General features: G+C 48.5%; 1 protein-coding gene across 2 annotated transcripts; it reads right to left on the reverse strand.

Moving 5' to 3' along the window:
- On the reverse strand, positions 1-27,979 carry Syt11 (synaptotagmin 11). 2 transcript variants are annotated; one of them, XM_006976364.4, is made up of 4 exons: positions 27,658-27,979; positions 17,786-18,615; positions 3,664-3,787; positions 1-2,942 (listed from the first exon to the last, which is right to left on the reverse strand). In XM_006976364.4, the coding sequence occupies exons 1-4, from the start codon at positions 27,689-27,691 to the stop codon at positions 2,632-2,634; spliced, it is 1,299 nt and encodes a 432-aa protein (XP_006976426.1). In that variant the 5' UTR covers positions 27,692-27,979; the 3' UTR covers positions 1-2,631. The 2 variants fall into 2 exon arrangements, with proteins under 2 accessions (XP_006976426.1, XP_042135257.1); XM_042279323.2 differs by having other exon boundaries at positions 2,157-2,942; positions 3,667-3,787; positions 27,658-27,918.
- Between the last annotated feature and the right edge of the window lie 14 nt (positions 27,980-27,993).

Raw genomic sequence — 27,993 nt, forward strand, 5'->3', positions numbered from 1 at the left:
TTTAATGTGAATCAGTCTTTATTCTGCACGTGTGTGACGGCGCATTAACAAGTTCAACAGACAAGTTAGCATTACATATTGCAGGTGAGCGTCACAGCATTATGCAACTTCACACAGTTCATGTTAGCTTTTTCCATTTTTTTTTCTTTTTAATTTGACACTTTTATTTTGAGTCTTATTTTTACAAGAGAAGACACAAGGTAAAGAAAGACGACCTGTGTGGGGAGGGATCGTGGTGAGGGTGATGCCACCGTCATGACCAATGCTGAAAGTCTTCCAGATCCCTCGCCTACGTCGTCGGTCACCCTGGTCCCACATAGCCGGTCTCTGCTCTCTAGCACAGCTCTGTTCCCAAACACACACCTCGTGGCTGTGCTCTGCTGAGAACGCAAAGAAGAAGAACTCACAAGGGACCTTTAGATGTCGTGAATAGCTCTCAGAGTCCCAGAGTCAAGAAATCTACAGAGGACTGGCTGCTGGGAAATCGGGAGTGACCTTTCCCTAACCAATTCCTAACCACAAGTGCCCTGTGCAAAACCTAGGGTGTGACTCTCTTGTCTTTCCACCGACAGGAAGAGGCATTTTGCCTCCACCCACATCAGCGAGCTCTGCAAAGAACAGATGTGAAAGCCAGTCAGCTAAGAAGCGATAGGACACGCTGGATCAGGCCTGAGGTAGGAGGAGGCATCCTGCGCTGTCTTTTTCTGGCAGCCCCGAGCCTGTGGAAGTACCGGCTCCCCCCCCACCACCCCACTGCTCAGTAGACCCAGAGGATGCAAGGGGTTGAGTTGCATGGAGATGGGGAGGGGGGAGGGGGGGAGGCTGTGTCCCCGACTTCTCAGGAGGAGCGACAGAGGCACAGACAGCAGGGCAGAGACCAGACTCCACCTGTCACCTTAGCGTTGCTTCCGGGAAGGAAGCAAAGCTGCCCGGTGACTTCTGATCTTTACACATTAAGGCGACGAAGAGGAACCATTTCAATTTTTTTTTTTTTTTTTCCCTAATGGGGCTTAAGAATGCTCCTGCCAGGTTTTCATTAAACTATGTCAAAATGCCTTTTTAGAAAACAAAAAGTATTTTCTTCTACGTATGATACAATATTTACATTCCATGGGTTAAAGGACGGAGACTAGTGGTGTGATCCCAGCTGATGGCGAAACAGGAAGTCAGATCATGGGCTATAAAGGCTGGCAAGGCAAGAGCAGAGTGGGTTTCCCTGCCTCTCCAGGGCTGCTCTGCATTGCCAAGAATTCCGCAGGAAAAACAAAACCAACAACAACAAAAAAAAACCCCAAAAGGATGGGTGCGGGGGCAGAGTGGATTAAAACCTACAAGCACTAAGGGAACACCCAAGGCAGTGTCGACACCCTCTCCATGGAAACTCAGCTTGTCCACCCCTTCTCAGCTGGAAAGGGATGTTCTTGTAGGGGAGTGGGCACTTCAGTTACAGATCATCTGTCAGGCCCTGGATCGAGCTACTTCTTATTTGACTGAGGTCCTCTTCAGGCTGTTAAAAATAGGCACTGCCCACCAAGCTCTCCTCCCATTCCTGAAGTCTCCATGAGGAGACCTGGATCTGAGCTCCACACTGTCCTGGTGAGACTCAGTGGTCCAGCCTTGCACTCGCTGCTGAGGAGGGTGAGGCTCTGAAGGCATCCGCATTATCTCACTATTCGGCCCCACTCAGCTTTCTAAAGAGTCGTCCCTGTAAGCCTCAGGGGGAGTCATTTCCGAGGCCTGTTTCCTTATGAAACAAAGCAACTTCCATCAGCATCTACATCCTGAGGAGACGCCAGAGCCTCTGGGTGGATATCTGACCTCCTCCCCTTGTCCCCTGTCCTGCAAGATCAGCCGGTGTTCATCGAGACTTCCCTCTGGTTGAAGCTGAGCTCTCCCAGTTTCCAGAGAAAGAAAGTCAGCGAGTCCTAAGTGGGGTTCCGCCTCCCGGGCCTGCCCTGCTCACCAGAGCTATCACTAGGGCCGCCTGCCCGCCGCTCCTTCGCGGCAGCCGCCCGAGAGCAGACACCCCATTCTCAGTGACCCTTTCCCCTGCAAACCCCACTTTGCTTACTACAGACCTCTGGACTCGGAACTCGGCCAAAGAGCAGAGACCTGAGAGGGGATAGAAAAAAGGATGGCGTGACGGGGACACGGGGTTTTACAAGCGCAGACGTTTCTTCTGCAATCTGCAATGATGGGGAACTGGAATCACCCAGAGAAGCCCGATAAAAAGAGGCCAATTTCAGGGGATCAGCAAATACAGTTCGGCACAAAACACAATTTTCATGGATTAAAATCTGCAACTTGACATCGGTTAGGCTAATTTCTTGTTTGTATTAGACATGCAAGTATAAGGTTACACTGTTATATATAGACTGTGGGGTCTTTCCTTCTCTCTCTCCTCTCATTTTAAAAACAGAAGATCGTCTAGTGCCTTGCAAAGAAGAAAACAGTCCTCACGCTAAGAACTGATCTGCAGCTGTGTGGAGTAGGATGTTCTTTGTGTGGTTTGTTTTGTAAGAAATTTTTCTTCTACGACTAAAATGAGGTTTTGAGTCAGCTTCTCTGTCTTTTCTCTCCCCGCCGCGCGCGCCTCCCCAGCCTGGCCCCAGGGTCGGAGGCGAGAAAGGATTAGTACTCGCTCAGACTGTGCCACTTGGCTACGGGCTTTCGGGGACTCTCGCAGACCTCCCTCCAGTGTTCCGCACCACTGGCTGTGACACTGTGCGCCCCCAGGATCAGCCTCCCCACCACCTCATTCTTAGTAGTGCGATCGAAGTCAATGACAAGGAACTCAATGCTGATGTCAGGCAGGAGGTCGGCGGGGATGTCATAGATGAAGGACTCATTGAAGACTGGATTCAAAGTGCACTTCTTGACGTGGGTTTTCTTCTTGGCGATGCGCTTTCTGCCGTAGTAGACGTTCACCTTGACATAAGGATCTGAGGCCCCCAAAGAGAAGAAAAAGAGAGACAGGCCTATGACACAGTCCTCTGCTATGTGTGGTGGGTTTGTGTTTAGGACCTAAACAGCAGTTCTCAAACTGTGGGTCTCGACCTCTTTGGTGTCCCCTATCAGATATTTACATAACGATTCATAACAGTAGCACAGTTACAGTTATGAAGTAGCAACAGAGAAATTTTATGGCTGGGGGTCACCGTAACATGAGGAACTGCACTGAAGGGTCGCAGCGTTAGGCAGGCAGAGAAGCACTGGTGTAGATGGAGGAGACTCTGTTATCCTCACCTGACCATCAGGTCTGCAGTGATCGCGCCACAAACGCACGCAGACCACACACCAGTCTAGCGGCCTCATGGGGGACTGGGGGACCCAGCAGGTCTGGAGTAGACCAAGTGCCAGTCTGAAGAAATTAGGAAGCGTTGTCAAGGGTGCGGGGACGAAGAGATACGGGCAGTCTTCCTTACAAATCTCACCTGGTCTAACTGCCCCGGCATGCACGGGATTTAGAGTACCCTTGTTGGCTCACCCCCAGCATCACTGTGGCTGGGGGATCTATGGGCCTGGTCACGGGGGAGCAAAAGCAGGCGGGAGACTAGGTGGGCTGTGAGCGAGGGCGGGGGTCTGGACACGGTGGGGTGTGTCGGGGCCACAGTCGGGTCGGGGCAGGGTTGTGCAGACAGACAGGTTGAAGTAAATAGCTGCTACCTGAGAGACCGGTGATGTCCATCTTGGGCAGGTGTCTGGCTTTGAGGACCACCACTGTCATCCTTTGTACCACGGGCTGGTATGACAGCGACACCTGGAGCTCCCCTCTGCTAATGCACTTCTGCAAGGGAGAGACCTGGGTGAGAATCCTGGCGGGGGAGGGGGGGGCAGACGGGACGGACGGGGGGGGGGGGGACTACACAGATCTGCACAGGAGAGGGAAGAGCCTGAAGGTGGGCATGCTCAGGCCAGGTACGGAAGCACCGTGAAAGCCAGGCTGAGCTCTTACAGTTACACTGCTGATTTAATGCTGACCCTGACTGGACCTTCTCTCTTTCTTTTTTCTTTTCTTTTCTTTCTTTTCCTTCTTTTCCTTCTTTCTTTCTTTCTTTCTTTCTTTCTTTCTTTCTTTCTTTCTTTCTTTCTTTCTTTCTTTCTTTCTTTCTTTCTTTCCTTTTTCAAGACAGGGTTTCTCTGTGTAGCCCTGACTGTCCTGGATCTCACTCTGTAGACCAGGCTGGCCTCAAACTCACAGAGATCTCCTGCCTCTGCCTCCCGAGTGCTGGGATTACAGGTGTGCACCACTACTGCCCGGCTCTTTCCTTTCCTTTTTTTAAAATTATGTATACAGTGTTCTGCCTGCATGTCTGCCTGCACACCAGAAGAGGGCGGCCAGATCTCATTACAGATGGTTGTGAGCCACCATGTGGGTGCTGGGAATTGAACTCAGGACCTTTGGAAGAGCAGCCAGTGCTCTTGAGCTCTGAGCTATCTCACCAGCCCCCCTCTTTCTTCCTTTTGGTGGTCCTGTGAATTGAATTTAGGCCTCCTGCATACTAGGCTAGTATTCTACCTCCAGCTGGGCCCTTCAGTCTCAGCCCTGCAGAGGCAGGTGCATGAGTTTGAGGCCAGCCTCGCCAGGGCTGCATACTGAGATCCTGTCTCAAAAGGAAAGACAAGAAAAAAGAAGGTGTTAGTTAGGTGGTAGTGTCACACGCCTTAACCTCAGCACTCGGGAGGCAGAGGCAGGTGGATCTCTGAGTTCAAGGCCAGCCTGGTCTACAGAGCAAGTTTCAGAGCAGCCAGGGCTACACAGAGAAACCCTGTATTGAAAAAGAATGAAAGAAGAGAGAGAGAGAGAGAGAGACAGACAGACAGACAGACTGCTTCTCTACTGAGCTCCACCTAGGACACACACACTCACTCACTTTCATCTACTCTCTGCCCCTACAAGGAACTTAAACCAGACTGCTTCAAACTCATACTATATGGGATGGCTTGGGTTTACTGACCTCCTGCCTCCAGCTCCAGGGCGCTGGGTTAACCTCCACACTATTTCTTTGTTTTTTTTTTTTTTTTTGATTTTTTGATACAGGGTTTCTGTGTATAGCCCTGGGTAGCTTGAAATTCACTCTGTAGACCAGGCTGGCTTCGAACTCACAGAGATCTGCCTGCTTCTACCTCCTAAGTACTGGGATTAAAGGTATGCAACCACCTCTCAGCCAAGCTATTTTTTCAATGTTTTGTCACTACTTACTAACCGTTCCTGTACTTCCTCTTCTTCATCGGTGAAATAGAAACCTCTAGTCTCAGAGTCTGAGATAACACCGACATCAGAAGATTATTAGAAGGGCTGAGTGAGTGCTGTAAGCCACACGCAGCTGTGCCTGGTCTGTAGTAATCTCGTTTGGTTCTTATATTTGGGGTGGGCACTTCTGAAGAGGGGACTCGGTGGCTAAGGGCACTTGCTCTCCTTCCAAAGGAAGCTCACAACCACCTGTGACTCCAGCTCCAAGGGGTCCAGCACCCACCACTGGACTTCATGCACACTTGCATATACATACTCCCACAGACACATCCACATACACATAAATTAAAAACAAACTGGGGACCAGGAGGATCCCCACACAGTAAAGGGGTTGCTTTTGAAGGCAGGAGGAACTGAATGGGGATTCCTCAGCACCAGTGTGAAAAATGAAACAACAATCCAAAATGCCGTCCATGGGGCATGTGCCATTAATCCCAGTGCTGCGAGGTAGAGACAGGCAGATCCCTAGAGCTCACTGCCCAGCCAGCCTCGCTGAGTCCTGAATCCCCAGTTCCAGATTCAGGGAGGAAACCTACTTCAAAACACGAAGAGGACACTGGGTGGTGGTGGCATACGCCTTTAATCCCAGCACTTAGGAGGCAGAGGCAAGGGGATCTCAATGGCCAGCATGGTCTACAGAGTGAGTTCCAGGACAGCCAGGACTATGTAAAGAGACCCTGTCTCAAAAAGAAAATAAAACAAGGACCCCACAAAGTGTGGGTGGTGGGGTTCTCAGCAAGCACAGCTAGCTGCCTGCCACCATATTCGAACCCTAGAAACTATAAAGAGAGAAAACTGATTCCTGAAAGTTATCTTCTGACTCCCATATGTGCACATAGTCAAGGAAGATATTCATGTCAGCCACTGGCCTCCACACCCAGACTTGAACTGGGCATGGTGTACACCTGTAATCCCAGTACTTGAGAAGAGTCAGGAAGGTCAGGAGTTCAAGGCCAGCTTCAACTACATAGTCATAGTCATAGTCATAGTCATTTCAAGCCCCAGGCTGCATAGACCTTGTCTCAAAATGTTTTTTTCTTGAGTTGTAACCAGCTGTGGTGAGGCACAGCTTTAATCTCAGTACTCAGAAGGCAGAGGCTGGTGGATCTTTGTGAGTTTGAGGCCAGCCTGGTCTATATAGCAGAAAGGAATACATAGTGAGACATTGTCTCAAAAAATTATTCTCTCTTTGAAAACTAAGGCTGAAATTGTTGTGTAGTGGTAGTGCTTGCCCTTAGCATGTAGGAGGCCCTAGATTTAATCCTTAGAAACACAGAACAAAAAATGACCTAGGGCATGATGGGGAGGTAGAGGCAGGAGGATTTTGACTTTGGGCCAGTCTAGGTTATATAGTGAATTTCAAACCATCCTGAGACCCACAATGAGACCATTTCAAAACACCTACGACAGGGCTGGGGAGAAAACTCAGTGTGTCATTGCTTGCCGCACAGGCCCAAGGCCCAGCGTTTGGCTCCCCAGAAGGCACAGATAGACAAGGAGGGTGGGTGTGGGACCGGCCTGTGAGCCCAGCACACGCGTGGGATACCTGGAGCAAGCTGGCTAGCCAGGCCGTCTGATGACGTCTGCGGGCTGAGCTCCAGGTTCAGTGAGAGACCCAGCCTTGGTAGATTGGGTGGAGACTATGAGAGGAAGCCACTTGACCTCAAGCCTGGGCTCCACATGTCTGTGCACCCCCCTGTACACGTGTATGTGCACACACACACACACACACACACACACACACACACACTATAGAATGTTTTGGAAACTGTATGGTGGAGATGGGTGTGAGTCCTCTGCTTCACTACATGACATTGAACAAGTCCTTGAACTTTCTGGAGCCTGTTCGACTGTTTCACAAGGTGCTTACCCGTTCTCCCTGACTGTGCGTGCCTCAGTTTCTCCCTTTCTCAGTTGATTTCCTCACTGCTCTCCTCATCTTGGTTACTCCATCTTTAAAATTTGCCCTAGACCCTACTTTAGACTTGAAAAACACAAGTCTGCTGCGTAGCCCCGGCTGGCCTCATACCGGTCCTGCTTCGGCTTCTCGTTGCTGGGGTTTGAGAATCGCCGGGCCCTACTCAGTCTGAAGAACATTTGTTTGTTTGTTTTCAGACTGCACAGCGCTGGTTGGCCTAGAGCTCACTGTGGAGACAAAGCTGGCCTCAAACCCACTGGCTCCTCCTGCTTCTGCCTCCCAAGCGCCGAGCTGAGAGGAGTGTAACAAATCGACCCCTTTAAGAGCTAATAAGCGGGTTGGAGAGATGGCTCAGGGGTTAAGAGCACTGACTCTTCTTCCAGAGGACCCAGGTTCAATTCCCAGCACCCACATGGCAGCTCACAACTGCCTGTAACTCCAGTTTCAGGGGACCCCGACACCCAATACAAAAATACAAATGTACATAAAAATAAAATTAAATAAAAAAAAAAGAGAGAGCTAATAAGCACCAGACATACTACATGTCAGATGCTGGGGTCCAGGGACTAGAGGAGTAGGCATTTGTTTTCAAGGCCAGGCACTCCTCACGTACTGAAGAGACAGAGCCCGGCACTCAGGAAGATGAGGCAGGAAGACCAGCCTGGGCTACTAGAGCTAGACCCTATTTTATTTTTTAAATTATTTTATTATTATTTTATGTGTATGGGTGCTTTGCCTGCATGTATGTCTGTGCACCAAGTCTATGTAGTGTTTTCAGAGGTCAGGCAGAAGAGGGCACTGGATCCCCTGCAACTGGAGTTAGAGGTGGTAGTGAGCTACTATATGGGTTTTGAGAATCGAACCTGGGTCCTCTGCAAAAACAAGGTGCTAACTGCTGAGCCATCTCGCCAGCCCTGAAACCCTTCCCTGTTGTAGAAGATTGTTCTTCCAGCTGTGGTGGCCTTTAATTCCAGTACTTGAGAGGCAGAGGAAGAGGCAGAGGAAGAGGCAGAGGAAGAGGCAGAGGAAGAGGCAGAGGAAGGCAGCTCTCTGTGAGTTCCAGGCCAGCCAGGACGATGTAGAGACCTTGTCTCAAAAAAATAAAATAAAATAAAATAAAAAGGTTTTCCTTCTGCTTTCTGGCCCGTCTCTATTTTTTCTGTCCTTCTGGGGTTTTATTTTTTGTCTTGTGAAATGGGGCCTCACTCTGTAGCTACCCTGAGGTAGCCTTGAAAACTTTTGTTGTTTTTTGTTTTTTTTTTTTCGAGACAGGGTTTCTCTGTGTAGCTTTGCGCCTTTCCTGGAACTCACTCTGTAGACCAGGCTGGCCTTGAACTCACAGAGCTCTGCCTGGCTCTGCTTCCTGAGTGCTGGGATTAAAGGCTTGTGCCACCACCGCCCGGCGAAAACTTTTTTTGTTTCATTTTGTTTTTGTTTTTTTGAGACAGGATCTCACTATCATGGCTGTCCTAGGACTCATTATGTAGACCAGGCTAGCATCAAACTCACTGAGCTCCTCATGAGTCTATCTCACAAGTGCTAAGATTAAAGGCTTGTTCCACCACACCTGGCCGAAAACTTGTTTTATTTGTATGCTTATCTGGTGACCTAAGTTTGAAAGTGCCCTCAACAATAAAAATGTAACTAATTTTTTAATTAAATAAACTTAGTTTACTATATTTGATTTGTTTGTTTTTGAGACAGGGTTTCTCTGTGTAGCCCTTGCTGTTCTGGAACTCACTCTGTAGACCAGGATGTCCTTGAACTCACAGAGATCCTCCTGCCTCTGCTTCCTGAGTGCTGGGATTAAAGGCGTGCGCCACCACTGCTCACCTTGCTGACCATTTAATTCAGTTCCTCATGCTGTAGTGACCCCCAACCATAAAGTTATTTCATTGCTACTTCATAACTAATTTTGCTACTGTTATGAATAATAATGTAAATATCCAATATGCAGGATATCTGATCCTTGACCCCCAGAGGTGTCATGAACCACAGGTTGAGAACCACTGTTCTAAGTGGAGAATCAGTTCTGGGCATTAAACTTGGGGCCTTAGCATGCTTGGCAAGCTCAAGCCCTCAACTGCAGCCTGCAGCCTTGGGAATGGAGACACAGGAGGAAACAGACTCATGTTTCATGGTTTTTCTCTGCTGGGCTGAAGCTCCACATTTTGGTCTTATTTTACTGTAAGGGTCAGCTCTGGGTTGTGGTTGTAAGTACCCACGCCCAGTAAAGATCAGCTGTTTCCCTTGCCCACCAGTGTGCTTCTTGCTTCTTTCCTTTTGTGAGTATTAGCCATAACCACATAGAAAGTAAAGCCTGGGAAATGCCTTCCAAAACACCAAAAACGAGCTGTTCAATAGAGCAGCCGGCAGCGCCGGTGGCGGCAGCAGAGGCATGTGTCTTCATTAGCTCCAACTCACTAGAATTACACGAGGAAGGACTGCAGAGATGGCTCAGTGGTTACGAGCACTGGTCGCTCTTGCAGAGAACAGAGTTTGACTCCCAGCACCCACATGGTAGCTCACAGCCACCCATAACCCCAGTTCTAGGGAACCCGACAGCATCTTCCCCTTCTGACTTCCACAGGCACCAGCCAAGCACATAATGCACACATAGGCACCCCCATGGTGCGCACACAGGCAAAACACTCAAGCACATATGTGGGTTTTTTTTTTTTGTTGTTGTTGTTGTTTTTAATTAAAAGTCATTAAACAAGGAACTGGAGAGTTGGCTTGGAGGTTAAGAGCAATGGCTGCTTTAGCAGAGGACCGGGTTCAATTCTCAGTACCCACAAGGAGGCTTGTTGTGGAAATTACTTTAACTATGTAAAGATGTGTTCCATTTGTTTATGCTGCGTTTGTTTAATTATGTAAAGATGTGTTGTTGTTGTTTCACTTTGCCTGCCCAAGGTACCTGATTGAACAAATAAAAAGTTGAATGCCTGTCTTTAATCCCAGAACTCAGGAGGCAGAGGCAGGTGAATCTCTGTGAGTTCTAGGCCAGCCTGGTCTACAGAGCGAGATCCAGGACAGGCTCCAAAGCTACACAGAGAAACCCTGTCTCCAAAAGCCAAAAAAAAGGTGAACTCCCAATAGCTAGGCAGTAGAGAGACAGGCAGGTCTGGTGGGCAGAGAGAGTAGGAGGAGGAGTCTAGGCTCAGGAGAGAAGGCAGAGACAGGGGGATCTCTGTGAGTTCCAGACAGCCAGGACTATGGAAAGAGACCCTGTCTCAAAAAAAAAAAAAAAAAAAAAAAAAAAAAAAAAAACAAAGAAAATAAAACTTTGCTTGGGGATAGAGAGATGGCTCAGCATTTAAGAGCACTGGCTGCTCTTGCAGAGGACCTGGTTTTCATTCCCAGCACCCACATGGCAGCTCACAACTGTCTGTAGCTCCAGTTCCAGAGGATCCAGTGCTCTCTTTTATTTCCATGGGCTCCTGTTCTCACATAGTTCACATGCATACATCCGGGCACACACATTCATACACATAAAATAAATACTAAAAAAAAGAGTAGATATTGCTTAGCTGGATGGTGGTGGCGCACGCCTTTAATCCCAGCACTCGAGAGGCAGAGGCAGGCAGATTTCAGTGAGTTTGAGGCCAGCCTGGGCTACAGAGTGAGTTCCAGAAAAGGCTCCAAAGCTACACAGCGAAAACCCTGTCTCGAAAACAAAACAAACAAACAAAAAAGTAGATATTGCTTTTGTAGAGGAGTTGAGTTTGATATCCCACAGCATTATCAGGTGGATCACAACCGTACATGCTCACATACCCACACATATACACATAATTAAAAACAAAATGTTTTCCTTCTTGTGTAAAAGTCTTTTGGTCTTGTTCTTGGTAGATTAATGACAATCAACTTGGTTAAGGAGTGGTTGTCTCTGCTGGAGTTGTCATTTAAAATAATTGTCCTTGCCTTATGATCGAACTTCCTTCAATTTTGGGGGCTTGAATTGTGGAGAAAGCATAAGAGTGGGATAAAAGAATCACGTACCAAGGTTGGGCATGTGGCTCATTTGGTGGAGTGCTTGCTTGGCATTCACAAAACCCTGCATTTGATCCCTGGCACTATATAAAACCAAACATGGGAGAGCACACCCGTAATCCCAGGCTTGGGAGAAGAGACAGGAGGGCACATTAAGTCAAATTCAAGGTCAAAGTAGATCCCTCCCCAGGGTCCAGCAGTAAGCGTGGTTCTCATGACACATCATGGAAACTTCTCTTTGCAAAAGAGATCACAGACAATTATAACTGGTCAAAATGCAGAGTCCTGGGCTAAGGACTCAGGGATCCTTCTGGAAGAAGGGGCCGGAAGACGGTCAGGGCCAGAGGATCAGGAAGTCTGCGGTGAGGTTCTGTCCCCTAGGGCAGTCAGGGAAGCTACTTCCATGAAGCCTCACCAACATGACTACCTACACCCGAGCTGAACAAGGCTCACACCTGTGATCACACGGTTTAACAGGTTCGAGGTCTTCCTGTGTTCCAAACACTGGGCTGGAGAGACAGCACAGTGGAAACAAACACCTGTTGTTCTTGTACAAGACCTGGGTTTGGCTCCCCAAAACCCCCATATTGGCTCACAATCTATAACTCCAGTTCCAGGGAATCCAAGGTTCTCTTTGGCCTCCCAGGGCACCAGGCACACATGTGGTATGCAGAAACACATGCAGGCAAAACACTCATACACGATTTTTTAAAAAAAAATCTAAAAAGGATACTTCCTTATTTAAACACACACACACACACACACACACACACACACACACACACACACACACAAACAAAAAATCAAACAAATAGGATTATGGCTTAGTGTCCGCCATACCTGCACGTGCCTGTTAACCCAGCCACTCTGAAGCCTAAAGATGGAAGGTAGCAAATTTGAACCTAGATCTGGTCGCTTAGGGGAGACCCTCTCTCAAGCCAAAACCAAAACCAAAAGCCCTGAAAGTTATTGCCTAAGTTCCCTAGTTACTTGTTTAAAGCTCTTCCCCAGTTCTCGCAGAGACGCCCGAAAATCACAACCCTGTGCCCCATCCGTAGATCTTTGGGAAAATAGACAACCTCTCGTTTTCCCCCTAAATCATTCCTCAGACAACCCCTTTTCTCCCGACCTCCCAGTCACCTCTGGCTCTTTTCCTCGGGCAGAATGCCCGCCCCATTCAGCAGCCTTTGTGCTACCCAAGCCCGCAGCCACAACACTACCTAAATGGCACTCACTCCGCCCTGCAGGGCAGGCCAGATTTATGTCGCTCCCTTGGCCCCCTCCTCTTTTCTTTCTATCCAATTCTCAATTCAAGCAGCCCTGTCAATGGCCCTTTTGAGCCACTGAGGGCTGGGAGCTCGGCTGTTTCCCAGTCCCGGGACCTAGTGAGGCAAAGACCCTGTTGTGGAGCAAGCAAACAAAGCTTTGGAGGAGAGGGTTTGAGCCGTGCCTGACAGAGAGCCTCTGCTGTGGCACAGTGCACCAGGACCAAGGTCCTAAAGGCCACATTCAGATGAAAGAAAACCTGGGGGAGGACAGGGCCACTTCCTCGTATCTAGTCGAGCGAGCGGCTCCTTCAGAGCGATTTCTAGTCAGAATCTGCATTTGCGCTGGGTGGGCCTCTGTGCCCCCTCTAAACCTCTCCTGGGACCAGAAGTCTGCAGGGCCAGTACCACTCTCAATCACAGCCCTGAGAAAATGTGAGAAACAAAACCTGAACATTCCACTGCCCCTGCCTTCCCACAGGAAAGAGCTCTCTTTGTGTCCCTGGAGTACTGACGTGCGTTCTTTCTCTGTTCAGTCCCATAGCTAGACTGGACGGCCTTGGAGGTCTCAGGCAAATCTGGGACGTTAAGAACCCTCTCATTCCCGTGACACTGTCCCAGGTAGGCAACATGACTCAAGGGCCATCAGAGGCCATGTCAACTCTTACTGACTGCCCATCACCTCCTTCCCACCCTCCCCTAGCTGGCTCTCTGAACTATTTGCTGCTTTCTCTCCTGTCCCAGGCTAATGAGGATGTGAGTCCACTTATGATAGGAGGAAACAAAGCAGTTGCTTAAAAACATTATTTCCAAGGGCTGGAGAGACAGCTCAGCATTTAAGAGCACTTGGCTACTCCTCTAGACAACCTGGGTTTGATTCCCAGAACCTGCGTGGTAGCTCAGGCGGGCTGTAACTCTGGTTCTAGTGGATCCAATGCCCTTTTCTGACCCCCGTGGGTGTGAGGCACACAAGTTATGCAGAAACATACATGTAGGCAAAACACCCAGACACATAAAATAAAAAGAAATTTAAAAAATTAATTCCATAGGCCAGGCATGGTGGCACATACCTTTAATCCCACCATTTGGCAGACAGAGACAGGTGGATCTCTATGAGTTCAAAGCCAGCCTGGTCTACATAGCTCAAGCCAGCCAGAGCTATACAGTGAGACCCTGTCTCAACAGAAAAAAAAAAAAAAGTCTGGGGGCTGATGTGTGAGCTCAGTTAGAAGAGTGCACACCCGGATTCTGCCCCGGAACTACATTAAGCACACATGTCACCACACTTTTGTGTGGCTTTGTGCATGTTACACAAGCTCTCTACCAATAACTGGGTCACATTCTCGGCCCTCCTACCAAGGCTTCTTTGAAGGAAGATAATTTGGTTCCGAGCTGTAAGAGAATATGTCCTGGGCTGGGGATGTCGCTCAGTGTGTGCCAGACCCTGCAACCGATCCCACACCGCTAAGTCCCTCAAAAATACATGATACCTTTTGAAGATGAACTGGAAAATGAAGTGTCTAGAGTGATTCGAGCAGAAGCCTACTAGGGACACACATGCAGGGCAGATGTTTTGTCCTAGGGGGATTAGGAGGAGGCATTTGGGGGATGTTCTGCTGGGGTCTTGGGGATGAATGAAAGAGTGTTGGGTATGGCATGGATGAAGTCGGACGGAATCCCGGGTGCTGATCAGAGACACGGGCTCAGGAAGCGTGGGAGCCTGGCAAACTCCGGGGTCCTGTCTGGGCCTCTCCTACTGGGATGTATTGCTCAGGATCCTAGCCCTGGCTTTATCCTCATGAAAGGAGTTAATAAAGTGGGAAGAAACTTGGCTCTCCCCAAGAACTCTGGGAGTTTAGCAAATGCCATTGTCTGTGCTCTCTGCCGAGTGCCCCGGATTTGCGGCTGTTTTGTTTCCAGCCTGAATCAGCTCCTCTCCTTGCCAGACTCTTCCCAGCTCTAACTCGGCACAGAGCCATCCCCCCTCACAGTGTTGGACCGTGAGCGCATGAGTGAACTGGAAGCCTGGCGGGTAGTGCTGGAAACCCTCCTGCCAGGACAAACAGACCGAGAGTGGAGATGGGCGCTGGAGCCTCTGTCAGTGGGAGTCAGGAAACAGAGAAACGGGGAGCAGAGACCTGAGGAAAGCAGGCGCTGAGAAGACGGAAGAGAACAAATCATTTCCCTTCCGTGTCCTTCACTCTTCCTTCCCTTCCTGCTACTTCTTTCTTTTTGAGACAGGAAATCGTGTATTTTAGGCTGTTCTTGAACTTGGAACCCCGATCCTCCTGATTCTGCATCCTAAATGCTGGGACTATAAGTATATACCTCCGTGCTTCATTTTACACAGTAGCAGGCAGTTTTGTGCCTGATAGACAAGCCCTCTACCAACTCAGCCACATCCATAGCCCTTTGTGTGTGTGTGTGTGTGTGTGTGTGTGTGTGTGTGTGTGTTTTGACATTCAGCTTCCTATAGCTTAGGATGACCTTGAACTCCTAATCCTCCTGCCCTCACCTGCCAAAAGCTGAGTTTACAGGCCTCTGCCATGATGCCAATTTCTAAAAGTCAAAATTGGCTGGTACAGGATCCCAGCACTTGGTCAGCAAAAGCATGAGGATTATTGTAAATTCAAAGGCAGCCTAGGCTACATAGTGAGTTCTAGGTCAGCCCAATCTACCTTGTAAGCCCCAGGCCACAGAGGGTACATAGGAAGATCCTGTGTCATTGAAACAAAACAAGAAAAACCAGTGGAGAGCTAGAGCTCAGCTGGGGAGCGCTTGCCCAGCGTGCACAAAGCCCTGGGTTCTACCCCCGTACCACAGAGACTGTGAGTGGTGGGCCAATCCCAGCACTCGAGAGATGGGAGAAGAATAAGGAGTTCAAGGTCATCTTCAGCTCCATCAGATTCCGGGTTAAAAATTAAAAAACAAAGCCCCCCTCCATTTTTTTCTCCTTTGCCCTGGGGCGTGGATCCAGGACTTCTCACATGCTAGACAAGGACTCTCCCACTGAGCAGCACGTCCCTGTGTTTCTGTCTGTCTGTCTGCCAAGCTCCATCCAGCCTCAGAGGACGCAAACAAACAGCGCCAAAGACGACTTTTCCTCCAATAAGGCGAAAACTCCCGAGGGAGATGACATGGCAGGTGTGTTACCTGGTGTCATCGTCCTAACCTAGTAAGGAGGGCCACGTTGCCAGCTGAGGAAAACCGACGGAGAGCAGTCAGGTGCCCACCGTCACACGGCTGGAAGGCGAGGAACCAGGCAGCCAGTTCCAGAGCCCCAGTGCACACCAACAGCACTGCTCTGCTCCCCAGCTCTGGAAGGACTGACTGAGCCTCCAGAGGGGTGGTTGTATGTGCTCTGTACTTCTGAAATTAATTCCAGACCAATGTTACTAAGTGGGGAGAGCGGGTAGAAAAAGCAGGGTGGAGAGCCTTCTCCTCTTCCTCATGCAAACAAGGGAAAGGAATAAAAAAGGAGATGCCTCTGTGGTAAAGGTTAGGGCCTGGAAGTGAAGCAGTGTACTAAACTGCATTTATAACATCTTATGAAAGGACACACACAGGGACTGAAGAGATGGCTCAGTGGTCAAGAGTTCCTATTGTTCTTGCAGAGGACCTGAGTTTAGTTCCCAGCACCCACATTAGGCAGCACACAACCGCCTAGAACTCCAGCTCCAAGGAATTCCACACCCTCTGGCCTCCTCAGGCATGCACACACACACACACACACACACACACACACACACACACACACACACACAAGAAAAAGAATAATAAAATATTTTTGGAAGAAATGCTCAGGGACCACTGAGATGGTTAAGTGGGTAAAGGTGCTTGCCACCAAGCCTGATCTGAATGGAAGGAGAGCATCTGGCAAGTTGTTCTCTGATCTCCACACACTCGGTGTGACATGCATGTACCCACACAGAGGCCCCCCATACACATACAAATAAACAACAAATAAATATAATAAGAAGACACGTATGAAACAGGAAAGAAACCATGCACATAGTGCACAGTAGGACTTGGTAGTGCACACCCTGTAGTCTCAGCACTTTGAGGTGGAGGCAGGAAGATCAAGAGCTGAAGGTCATCTTGGCCATAACAAAGTTCAAATTCAAGGCCAGTCGGGTCTACATGAAACCCTGTTCCAAAAAATCAACACACGGTGGTGGCGCATGCCTTTAATCCCCGCACATGGGAAGCAGGTGGATCTCTGAGTTCCAGACCCGCCTGGTCTACAGAGTGAGTTACAGGACAGCCCTATCTCAGTAAAACCAAGCAAATAAAATAAAATAAAAAAGACAGAAGTTTGTGCAGTGGTGGTGCACGGTTTTAATCCCAGTATTTGGAAGGCAGAGGCAGGAGGATCTCTATGAGGTTGTGGCCAGCTTATTAGTGGGATTTGAGACAGCCAGGGCTATGTGGAGAGAACCCTACCCAAGGGGGAAAAAAAAAGACATATTCATAAAAATATTTCTACCCACCTAGTAAAGGAAGCTGAGGATGAAATCCCTGGCTTAATTTTGTTTGTTTGTTTGTTTGTTTTGTTTTTTGTTTTTCAAGACAGGGTTTCTCTGTGTAGTTTTGGTGCCTGTCCTGAATCTTGCTCGGTAGCCCAGGCTGGCCTCAAACTCACAGAGATCCGCCTGGCTCTGCCTCCCGAGTGCTGGGATTAAAGGCTGCGCCACCACCGCCCGGCCCCTGGACTAACTTTTATAGATTTTTTAGCATCAGGAGTGCGTGCCCTCTGGAGGAAGAGCATGGCTTCTGGAGCACAGCGTTGGCCCCTCCATCTGATATGCGGTGAAGGGTTCGGGGCTGTGGACCAGCCTGTTCCAAGCAAGCTGGATGCAGCATCAGGACACCAACCACTGCGTGAAGTTTTAAAAGCAACTTGTCTGTAGTCTTCCAGAATCTGATTCTGAGAGGAGCACACCTTCCAGGTCCTCCATGCTACTTTGACTACTGCTTCTCTTTGATAGCTAAGACCTTAGGGACTTCTCTATCGCCTGCCTCTGCTTCCATCGCTCCCCTGGCCCTCCCATCTCTCCACTGAGATCTGTTATGCCCCATCCTACCACGGTAAGAAACAGATCTTTCTCTCTCCTGCACCGTTCCTTCCCCCAGACAGACAGACTAGGGCGGTTCCTTTGAAAATCAAAAGACACAGGAAGTTAGAATCCCATCAACCCTTCATGTACGTGAAGCTGCTCAGTGTTTTATCTGTGGTTCCTGCCTCTTGTGTGCGTGAGGCTGTGAGCTTTTGACTTTTGTCTGAACCTCCCATCTCTCCCTGAGATCTGTTATGCCCATCCTGCCATCCCTCCCCAGCACACTCTTCCTCCTCACCTGGATGTTCCTCTTGATGATGTCCCTGATCAGCTGAACCTTGCCCGTGCTGGGGTCCACTCCAGCCAGCGGCACCATGACCTCCCCAATGACGTCATCCCTAGAGAAGCGATCGAAGCTGAGCACGAGGAAATGTAGCACCAGGTCCTGCAGCTGGCTGTATGGGATGCCGTAGAAGGTGAAGGTCTCATCGAATACAGGGTCCAGGGTCTTGCGGAGCACACGGGTCTTCACTCTATGCCGCTTGTCAGGAAGGATGGTCATCTTGATGTAGGGATCAGAGCCCTGGGTCTGGTCATCCATCACTGGCAGCCCATGGGCCTCTTGGATTGTCACCACCAGAGCTTTTTTGGGGAAGTTATAGTCCACCGAGAAGGTAAGGGATCCTAGCCTCACATCTTCCTCTGGTGATGATGGGGAGGTGGCTTTGCTCTCACCAGGGGTCAGGCTTGTCATGGGGCTCCTCAGTTCTTCCCCATAGTCTCTTTTGATGGGTAACTGGTCTATACAAGACGCAGCGGCATTAGGCGCCCTGGGGTCCTTGTCTTGGCTCAGCAGGCCAGACTCTGCGGCACTTACTAACAGGTTCCCTCGTCCACTCTCCCTCCGAGGACCATCTTTGTCTCTCCGAACTTTGATGATTTTCTTCTTGTTGCTGAGGGTCTCTGGGTAGATGCTAATGCCTTTCAGCATGTGGATGAACTTATATGGCGGGGTCTTGTGCTTCTTCTCTGCCTGCTGGTGGCAGCACGTCCACACAAAGACAGTCACAGAAACACACACCACCAGCACAGAGGCCCCGATGAGGCCGGCCGCCACCGGTGACACATCTGAAGGCAGAGAGCAGAGTTGGGTCAAAGCAGGGCCCCTTGAGGGGCCAAACTAATCCTCCATCCAGCCTCCACAGTGGGAGCCCATCTGGGCTATGGTGCTTTTTCTGATCACTGCCCAGGAGGTGACCCATTACCCTTGCCTTCTTGCTAAACCCAGGGAACACATTTGCTTAGCTGCTGTTGTTTGAAACAGGGTTTCACTGTAGCCCTGGCTGTCCTGCAACTTGCCATATAGACCAGGCTGGCCTCGATCTCACAGAGATCTGCCTGCCTCAGCCTCCAAGTGCTAGGATTAAAGGTGTGGCTCACTTAGCTCCTTTTCATACCTATGCAGTGTCTCGTCTGATTTTTAAACAGTTTAATATTACTAATATTAATATTATGTCTGCATAGCACATCAGAGCCTGATGTCCATGGAGGACAGAAGAAAGTGTCTGATGACTGGGAACTGGAGTTACAGATGGTTGTGAGCCACTGTGTGGATACTGGGGATTGAACCCAGGTCCTCTGGAAGAGCAGCCATTGCTCTTAACCACTGAGCCATCTTGACAGTCCCAGACTTTTCTTTTTTAAAACCCTTATAGCACTTGCAGATTTGATTGTTCAGTTTAATTTGTGCTTCCCAGAAAGCTGTGCCCTGAGTGTTTGAAGGTTGCCTTTTGTGTAGGAATCTGTTTACCTCAACCATTACACAGGGCAGGAGCTGTGTGTTAGGTTTGAAGAGGACGTTCCGTGCACCCAATACAGACAGCCAACAGTGGGCTGACTTGCTGACTGATTGAGAGCTGTGGGAAAGGGGATGGTATGGAGCGTAGTTGGTCTTGGGAGGGTGACTGGGAGTGGTCAGAGTGGGTAGGAAGCTAAAAGAGTACTGAGCCATGATGAGTGCCACATCCCTGCAAACAGGAGTCTGAGGCAAGGAGACTGTTGCAAGTTGAGAGCTAGCCTGCCTCTAATGTCTCATCTAGCAAGCTTCAGGTCAGCCTAGATTACCCTAAAGTCTACCTTAAAGAGAGAGTGCTGTGGGGTAGTGAGTAGAGGTGTTTGCCCGCAGAGGCCCATGGCTGGAATCCGTCCCCAGAAACCACATGCTGGAAGACAGCTCCTCCTGCACGCCCTCTGACCTCTGCACACTTAGCATGTGTGTGTCCTACCCAAGAGAACGGGTAAATTAATGTCAGAAATAGAAAAGCGACGGAAAGAAAAGAGCTCTGGGTGTGCAGACCTATACTTCTTAACCTGTTACAAAGTCTCTGGTCCTCGGTCTGTCATGTGCTGAAGTCGCGATTATTTTCTTAGATTTTAAATAGGAAGAAAATGTTAAATGCATTTTCTTTCCTTTTCCTCTTTCTTTCCTTTGTTTCTGAGACAGCATCTCACTGTGTAGCCCTGGCTGTCCCAGATCTCACTTTGTAGTCAAGTCTGCCCTTGAACTCACAGAAATCTGGCTGCCACTGACTCCAGAGTCCAGGGATTAAAGAAATTTGATACCACACCCAGCTCAAATAGAATTATCTTCTAAGACCTTCTTTGAATATCTTATTGATCATCAGTGGATTTCAGTGCCATGTGGCCAGTCAGAGCAGTCAGCAAATTAGGCAAAAATAAACCCTTTATTAAAACAAGAACTGAGACCTGGTCCACTTTCTTCACGTCAATAACCTTCTACAGTTTAGAAAAAAGAGGGTACAAAGGCCATATGATTTCAGACATCACAGATAAATACAAAACCTTCCAGAGACTTAAAAGTCTACCTATAGGCAATACCCTTACTTGGTAAGTTCTGGCAAAAATGACTTGGTAAGTTAGGTGACCACGACTCAGCCAACATTAGGTTAATGCTGGTTTACACTGTAAACACACAGACTGCCTCTCACAGGAAGGAGGTGGTGTAACTAGATCTGCACTGGTCATCACAGAGTTACACATGTTAATGTGTATTTATTAGACCCCTGTAAGGCATTATGATACAGACACTTTAGTATGAACCAAAGAACTCACTGAATAATTGAATAAGACCAGGGATGGCCCTGGTTTATATTCAAGGCTCCTGGGAACTGAGAAATCTTCCCAGGACTACATATTGGCAAATGCCATTGACAAGACTTAACTTCTGACCTGCCTTCACCAGAATCCAGACTCTACAAGATGCATAATTGGGACACTTGGAAAAAATACAAAAGCCGGGTGAAGGTCCTTTCTGCCAAGACTGTTGAACCTATGTGATGGGAAGTCTTCCGACTTCCACATGTACTTTCTAAAAGCACACTTAAGCCCAGGCACACATGCATAAAGAAATAAGCTGGAAAAATTTTAAATACACTGGTAACAATAGAAAAGCAGAGCCCAGAAACCATATAAATGAAAAGGAAACTGGAGTGAGGGTGTGTAGAGGTAATAACTCTCTTGAACTTAATCATAATTACTTTAGGCATTTTCTTTTTTATTATTATTATTATTATTATTTTTGGTTTTTCGAGACAGGGTTTCTCTCTGTAGCTTTGGTGCCTGTCCTGGATCTTACTCTGTAGACAGGGCTGGCCATGAACTCACAGAGATCCGCCTGGCTCTGTCTCCCGAGTGCTGGGATTAAAGGTGTGCGCCACCACCACCCAGCTACTCTAGGCATTTTCATGGAAGAGGGTTTGATTTGCTATTACTTTGCAGAACAGAGCAGCACCAAGGTGCATGGACTGCAGGAAGACAGTTTTGGACTCAATGAAGAGTCAGGCCTAGAGCAATGGCACACAACTGTAATCTATCACTTTAATTGTAAGATTGAAGCAAGAGGATCACTATAAGTTCAAAGCTAGCCTAGGGGCTGGAGAGGTGGCTCAGCAGTCAGGAGAACTGGGTGTTCTTTCAGAGGACTCAGTTTCCATTCCCAGCACCCACGAAAACTAGCAACCTCTGTGACTGCAGTTGTAGGGGATCTGGTGCCCTTTCCTGCTCTCTATGAGCATGTACCGGCTCCACAGACACACTTGCAGGAAAAATATTCATATACATGAAATAAAAATAAATAAAATCCAAAGCTCCCTCCCCCCCACTTTGGCAGGGTAACATTACATAGCCCTGGCTGTCCTGTAACTCACTATGAAGACCAGACTGGCCTTGAACTCAAAGAGATTCCCTTACCTCTGCCACCGAATGGTGGGATTAGAGGTGTGGGACACCCCACCCAGCTAAAAATAAAAAAAGAAATGTAAAAAACCAGCCTGAGTTCCATAGTCAGATCCTATTACAAACTCCAACAAAGTCCTAAGTAAATAAATAAACAAATAAATAAAAAGGAATTTCCCAATAGAATTTGGACCACGTGTCCTTGAACATTTTCTTTTCTTTTTCTATTTTTTAATGATTTTATTTTATTTTATGTTCACTGGTGTTTTTCTTTCATGTATGTCTGTGAAGGTGTGAGATCCCCTGGAAATGGAGTTACAGACAGTTGTGAGCTGCCCTGTGGATGCTGGGAATTGAACCTGGGTCCTCTGGGATAGCAGCTAGTGCTCTTAACCACTGAGCCATCTCTCCAGCCCTCTTTTTCTTTTTAAAGATTTATTTTTATTGTATGTGACTTGGTATTTTGATCGATGTGAGTGTGTGAGATCCCTTGTGAACTGCCGTGTGCATGCTGGGAATTGAGCGAGTGTGGAAGAACAGCCAGAGCTCCTAACTGAAGAGCCATCTCTTCATTCCCTCATTCCCTTTCTATTCTTCTCTCTCTCTCTCTCTCTCTCTCTCTCTCTCTCTCTCTCTCTCTCTCTCTCTCTCTCTCTCTCTCTCTCTCTTAAACTGGGTCTCACTTTGTTGCTCCAACTGGCCTAGAAGTTGCTGTGTGGACCAGGCTGGCCTTGAGTTCAGAAGGATCTGCCTGCCTCTGCCTCTCCCGTATGTCATTTTGCCTGGTCTCTGAAATTCTTTCTAACTTAACATTTCATGGCTCAGTGAAAGTTGGGAGCCAATAAGAAATGAAGAGTTTTCACTTTAAAATCATATAGATAAGGAGAAAGGCCATTGTTAAACCCAATAAACCACGATGACTTTGTCCACGCCCGCACTGCATCCACACTAGCTATTAGCCTTGGATCACTCAGTAAGGTAAGTGCTCTTAGGGAGAAGCTTCAAAGAATGGAGGCAAGAGCCCCAAACTGTCATTCTCTAAACTGAGTTTCAGACATTCAACAAAAGCCAAGTACATCTGTGTGTAAACGGCTGACTTCGCTGTCAGTCAGAATGGCTCCAATATGAAGACATGGTTCTACACTTGCCAGTCAGGCAATTTCTTGCAGATCATGTGCTACTGTTTAGTGAAGGTGAACACTGACTGTCTGTGAGAAGAGGACATCGGGGAAGTACCAAGATAGATATGAAGGCAAGCTTTCTGTCCTAGGCCCCCAAGCGCTGGGATTATAGGTGTGGGCCACCACATCTTGCATAGATAGGCATGTGTATGCAGTGTGTGAGACAGCATGCACATGGAGGGCAGAGGGTAACTTTCGGGAGTCTGTCCTGTTTTTCCACCCCGTGTGGGTCTTGTAGATGGAACTCAGGTCATCAGGCTCGGCAGCAGGAACTTTCCACCTGCTGAGCTATCTGGCTGGCCCAAAACAGGTATCTTTGAGAGTAATTTGAAAAGGAAGTCTAAAAGCCAAGGCTTGGAAACATTTGAACAGGTCTTTGGCTCTACGCCATGATGCCACTGAAGAAACCTACTGCTACTTACAATGATCAGTTTTATTAAGAAACGAAGGTCGGTGGAAAAGAGAAAGACAGGTAGTGTTATCTTTCGGGAGGACTGAGGAGGAAAGTAAGGCAGGTAGCCTGTCTGTGGCTTATTCAGGTGCTCGCTCCTCATGTCTTACCTCTGCCCGACATATACTTTAATTTCAACATCTTTCTTTCTGTCTCCAGCACCTAGGACAGTGAACTAGAAATAGCAGATGTTGAAATTCAAGGCCCTCTTCCTTGCTCTAATGGAAAGCTTTGTGGGGAAAGGAAGTTGGAACTAAGAACTGAAGTAGCTGCAGGGCCAGCGATGTGGCTCAGCTGATAGAAGGCTTGCCTGCATGGCTGGACTTTGCTGGTGCTAGCTATCTCTATTCTAGCAGTCCTATGGGGAGATGGCTGTCTCCAGATGCTCACAGGGCAGCTAGCTTGCCATACGCAGTAGAAAAATAACAGAGGAGTGCTGGGTGTGGTGGTGAACCCAGTGCTCAGGAGGCAGAGGCAGGAGCATCTCTGTGAGTTTGAAGCCAGCCTGGTCTACAGAGTTTGTTCTAGGTCAGGCATAATTACATAGAGAGAAACTGTCTCAAAAACAAAACAAAACAAAAACAGAAAGAAAAACAAACAGCCAGGTATGATGGTGCACACCTTTAATCTCAACACCCAGGAGGCAGAGGCAGATGGCTCTCTGTAAGGTTGAGGCTAGTCTGGTCTACTGAGCCCATTCAAGGACAGCTGGAGTAATGTGGTGAGGATTTATCTTAAAAACAAAACAAACAAAGCCGGGCGGTGGTGGCGCACGCCTTTAATCCCGGCACTCGGGATGCAGAGCCAGGTGGATCTCTGTGAGTTCAAGGCCAGCCTGGGCTACCAAGTGAGCTCCAGGAAAGGCGCAAAGCTACGCAGAGAAACCCTGTCTCGAAAAACCAAAACAAACAAACAAACAAACAAACAAAAACCAACAGTATAACCTCTCTCAAAGAAGGTGAAATGTAAGCACTGACGCCTGAGGTAGTCCCACCCACCCCCAATCCACAGAGTGAATGAACGATGCAATGAATATAGTTGTTGTAAATTATAGTGATGCAGATTGGTACTTTCTGTATTTCAAAGTCACAGATAATTCAGTGTTGGTCTGGTATGTCCCCTGTCAAGTACTAGTGTTTAAAGTACTTTGTGAGAAATGAAAAGTTCAGACTGGCAGTTCTCTTTGGAGGAGGCAGAAGTGAGGCAAGGGTCTAGGGATCTGAGACACATATGGTGTAGTCATAAATCAGTCTCTGCCCAGATCAGAATTAAAACAATTTTAGATGATTTTATTTCTTTAAGAATATTTTTAAATTAATTTAGTATTTATTTAATTTATGTATATGAGTGTTTAGCATGCATACATGCATGTGCACAATGTGTGGGTCTGTTGCCTGTGAAACTAAGAAGTGGACATTGGATTTCTTGAGACTGGAATTATAATGGTTGTGACCTTTATGTGGGTGCTGGAAATTGAACTTGAGTCTTCTGAAAGAGCAAAAAGTGCTATTAACTGCTGAGCTAACTCTTTAGCCCCCTGAGCATTTTTGTTGTGTTGTTTGATTTTTTAATTTATTTTTTGAGACAGAGTGTCATGTAGACCAGGCTGTCCTCAAACTGGCTGTGCAGCCAAAGCTGGTCTTGAAATCGTTGTTTTTAAAATTAAAAAATATTACTTTATATGCACATCATGTGTGTGTATGTAACATGCCAACAGTGTATGTGTGGAGGACAGGACAACACTGTGGAGTCCTTTCTCTCCTCCCACCTTTATGTGGATTCTAAAGATAGAACTCAGGCTGTCACCTCTGAGCCAAAGTGTTTTACATACTGATCCGTTCTGCTGGCCCTGGCCTTTGAATTCTGGATCCTGTAAACTCCACTTTGCTAGTGCTAGGATTACTGTGTGAGCTACCATGTCTGGATGGCTGTTTAATTTTGTTTTATTCGTTCAACAAGGTTCCACTCTCTAGCCCAGGCTGCCTGGAACTCACTATACATCCCAGACTTACTTTGAATTCAGGACAATTCTACCCCAGCCTCCCAAGTGCTGGGGAAAATGCCGTGAGCCACCATTCCTGGTGACTTTGTTTCTAGAGACCAGTCTCATGTCTCATTGTGTTGCCCAGTCTGGCTGTGAACTCAGGAAGTAGTGCTAAACTGGCCTTGAATGCAGGAAGTGGAGCTAGGCTGGCCTTGAACTGGGCCTCCTAGGCTGGGCAGGCACGCATCACCAAGCCCGTGTTGCGTATGTGTTTGCTTTCCTGTGCTGGCGGTCAAGCCAGTAACCTTCCCACTGGTCAGGCGTGCATCCTTCCCCTGGGCTGCTCCTCCAGTCTCAGACCTGAGTACTGACACTTCTTTTCCAAAACAGCCTCTCACTGTCACTGAGGCCAATGTCACACAGCAGAACCAGAGTGAACTATGGCAGCAGCCAGACATTGGTTCACACCGTAGTGATACCATGAGCAGTTCATCTGGACTTTATTTTATTCTAAGCTTCATTCTCCTGCTCTGGTGAGTGCACAGAATAACACCTCCACTGGAAGAGATGCTAAGATAAGAAAATACAGTATATAAAAGGAGGATTACACCCCACCCCAATTTCCACTACTGTCTCCTCTAAAGGAAAGCATACGGCTGGGCTCTGTTTCCTCTACTTTGGAGGGATCTGGAATTGGATTAGAGAAAGGACTGCTGGAAAGGGGTGTGAGAAGAAAAAGATTGCAAAGAAAGTCCTGGGTTCTCCTGCGATCACAGAACAGGGTTCAGTTTGGGAAACTCAGGACTCCAAGGATAGATCAGAGGGCAAAGCAGGAGGAATACAGTGGGAGCCAGCCTTGGGGTCAATTGGGAACAAGCACTGAGGGTGAAGACCCACTGTCCGGCTGCTCTCTCGGCCCTGATGCCTTCCTATGTTGAGAGAATACAAAACACTGGGTTCTGCTCTGTTCTTTATACCTCTTACTTGGGAGTGAGAAAAGCCTTTTATTTATTTATTTATTTATTTATTTATTTATCTATTTATTTATTTAATTTTAAAGCTGGCTTGTGTCTCCACCCTACTTTCTGGAACCTAATGCTCACACCTGAACTGTCTGAGGGATATGGTCTCTTAAGGAATATGAAAATTCTAGGCTAGCAGCAACCCTCACTTGATGACCCCAATCACAGAACAATTTTCTTTTACTTATTTATGTGGTCAGGAAGCACACCATGAGAAGTTCGCTCTCCTCAACCATTATGGAAGAGTTCCCCAAGAGGAAACGAGTTGGCCAAGGCTCTCTTGTCTTCTTTCCTCCCTCTTTCCCACTGCACTTTCTGCCCTAGGGAGTGTTAGACTGCTCTTGGAGCCCAGAGGGCTAGGTCGTGGACCAGCCGCTCCGAGATGACGTAATGCTTTCTGTGGTACACAAAGCGGCCTCCCCCAGGCTGGGCCTCTCTCGCCCCTCCCCCCAGCCAGGAATGCCGCCCCCGCCAGCACCAGCACGGGTGAGTCCCCCTTTTTGAAAAGCCAGACCAGGGAAACAGGGAACAAAGGCCCCGGAAGGAGCGCCTAGGCACTGCCAGGAGGCTCAGAAATAGACATCACGTCATCTCTCCACCCGGCGGCGCCAAGCGCCATTTGGTAACACCGGGAAGGAAGGACCTGACCATTACGGTGCAGAACGAAGCTTGCAGGGCTAGCGTTTCACCCCAGCCCTAGCAACCCTCTGACCGGCTTAAGGAGTGGCTTCCCTTCTGCTCCCAACCCCCGCACCCTTCTTTCCCTGGAGGCCTCCGCCTCCCTTGGCTGCCAGCCACACAGCCCATAGTCTCCACGCTGCCATCTTGATGCCCCATCCCCCTTGCCACTTCCCTCTCCTGCAGCCCTCAGAAGTAGGAGGGGGAGGAAGGGGCACCGCCCTGCGTGCCCCAAGGGGGAGGGCTCGGCCTACCCCACCTCTCTTCCTCCAGAAGGAGGGGTTCACATCCTCCGCGTGCTTGCCGCTTCTCACCTCCAGCCGTGCTGACAGTGCACCATGGAGGGTTGGCGGTCAAGGATTTAGCATCCTGGGCTTGCCTACCCTCGGTGGCACTCTGGCCTCACCAGCCCCTGCAGCCCGCAGCTGCAATCCAGGCGCTGGCCACTGCGTTCTACTCACTCACCACCTCAGGCCCGAGTCTAGCAGGGCTGGCAATTAAAGGATCCCATCTGGACTTCACTCCCCGCCCATTCCTCAGCTATCCGGCTTTGCGCCGGCCTGATGGCTTAAAAGAATCAGTCGGTCAGACTCTACTTACCAAAGCTGGGGCGTATATTTGTGATCTCAGCCATGTTGTAATCAGAGGCTGCTGATAGCAACACTTTTGCAGAGGTCAGACAACTTTGGGGATCTCGGTCAGTACCGAGGCCGCGGCTGTAGACCTCCGGATCAGGGGAGGGGAAGGTGCCTGGCAGACTGCCCCTGCGACAGTCCGATCCCTGGTTGCTAGCTGCGCGTTCCTCTTAGATGCTCCAGGGATGCTCTGAGCTAAGGATGCAGGTGCAGTCCGACTGGTCCTGATGCGAGGTAGGCTCCGCCTCTTTCCGAAGGGCCCTCGGCAGAAGACTCCGCCTCTGCCCGAAAGGTTCCGGAA

This window comes from Peromyscus maniculatus, chromosome 6 (assembly GCF_049852395.1).
Source record: "Peromyscus maniculatus bairdii isolate BWxNUB_F1_BW_parent chromosome 6, HU_Pman_BW_mat_3.1, whole genome shotgun sequence".
NCBI lineage: Eukaryota > Metazoa > Chordata > Mammalia > Rodentia > Cricetidae > Peromyscus > Peromyscus maniculatus.

Excerpts from the sequence above, each read along its gene's own strand:
- Syt11 (XM_006976364.4), bottom strand. The coding sequence starts at position 27,691 with ATGGCTGAGATCACAAATATACGCCCCAGCTTTG. Across the intron at positions 18,616-27,657 it reads AAATATACGCCCCAGCTTTG|ATGTGTCACCGGTGGCGGCC; the intron begins GTAAGTAGAGTC and ends CTCTGCCTTCAG. Across the intron at positions 2,943-3,663 it reads CATCACCGGTCTCTCAGGTA|ATCCTTATGTCAAGGTGAAC; the intron begins GCAGCTATTTAC and ends TGGGGGCCTCAG.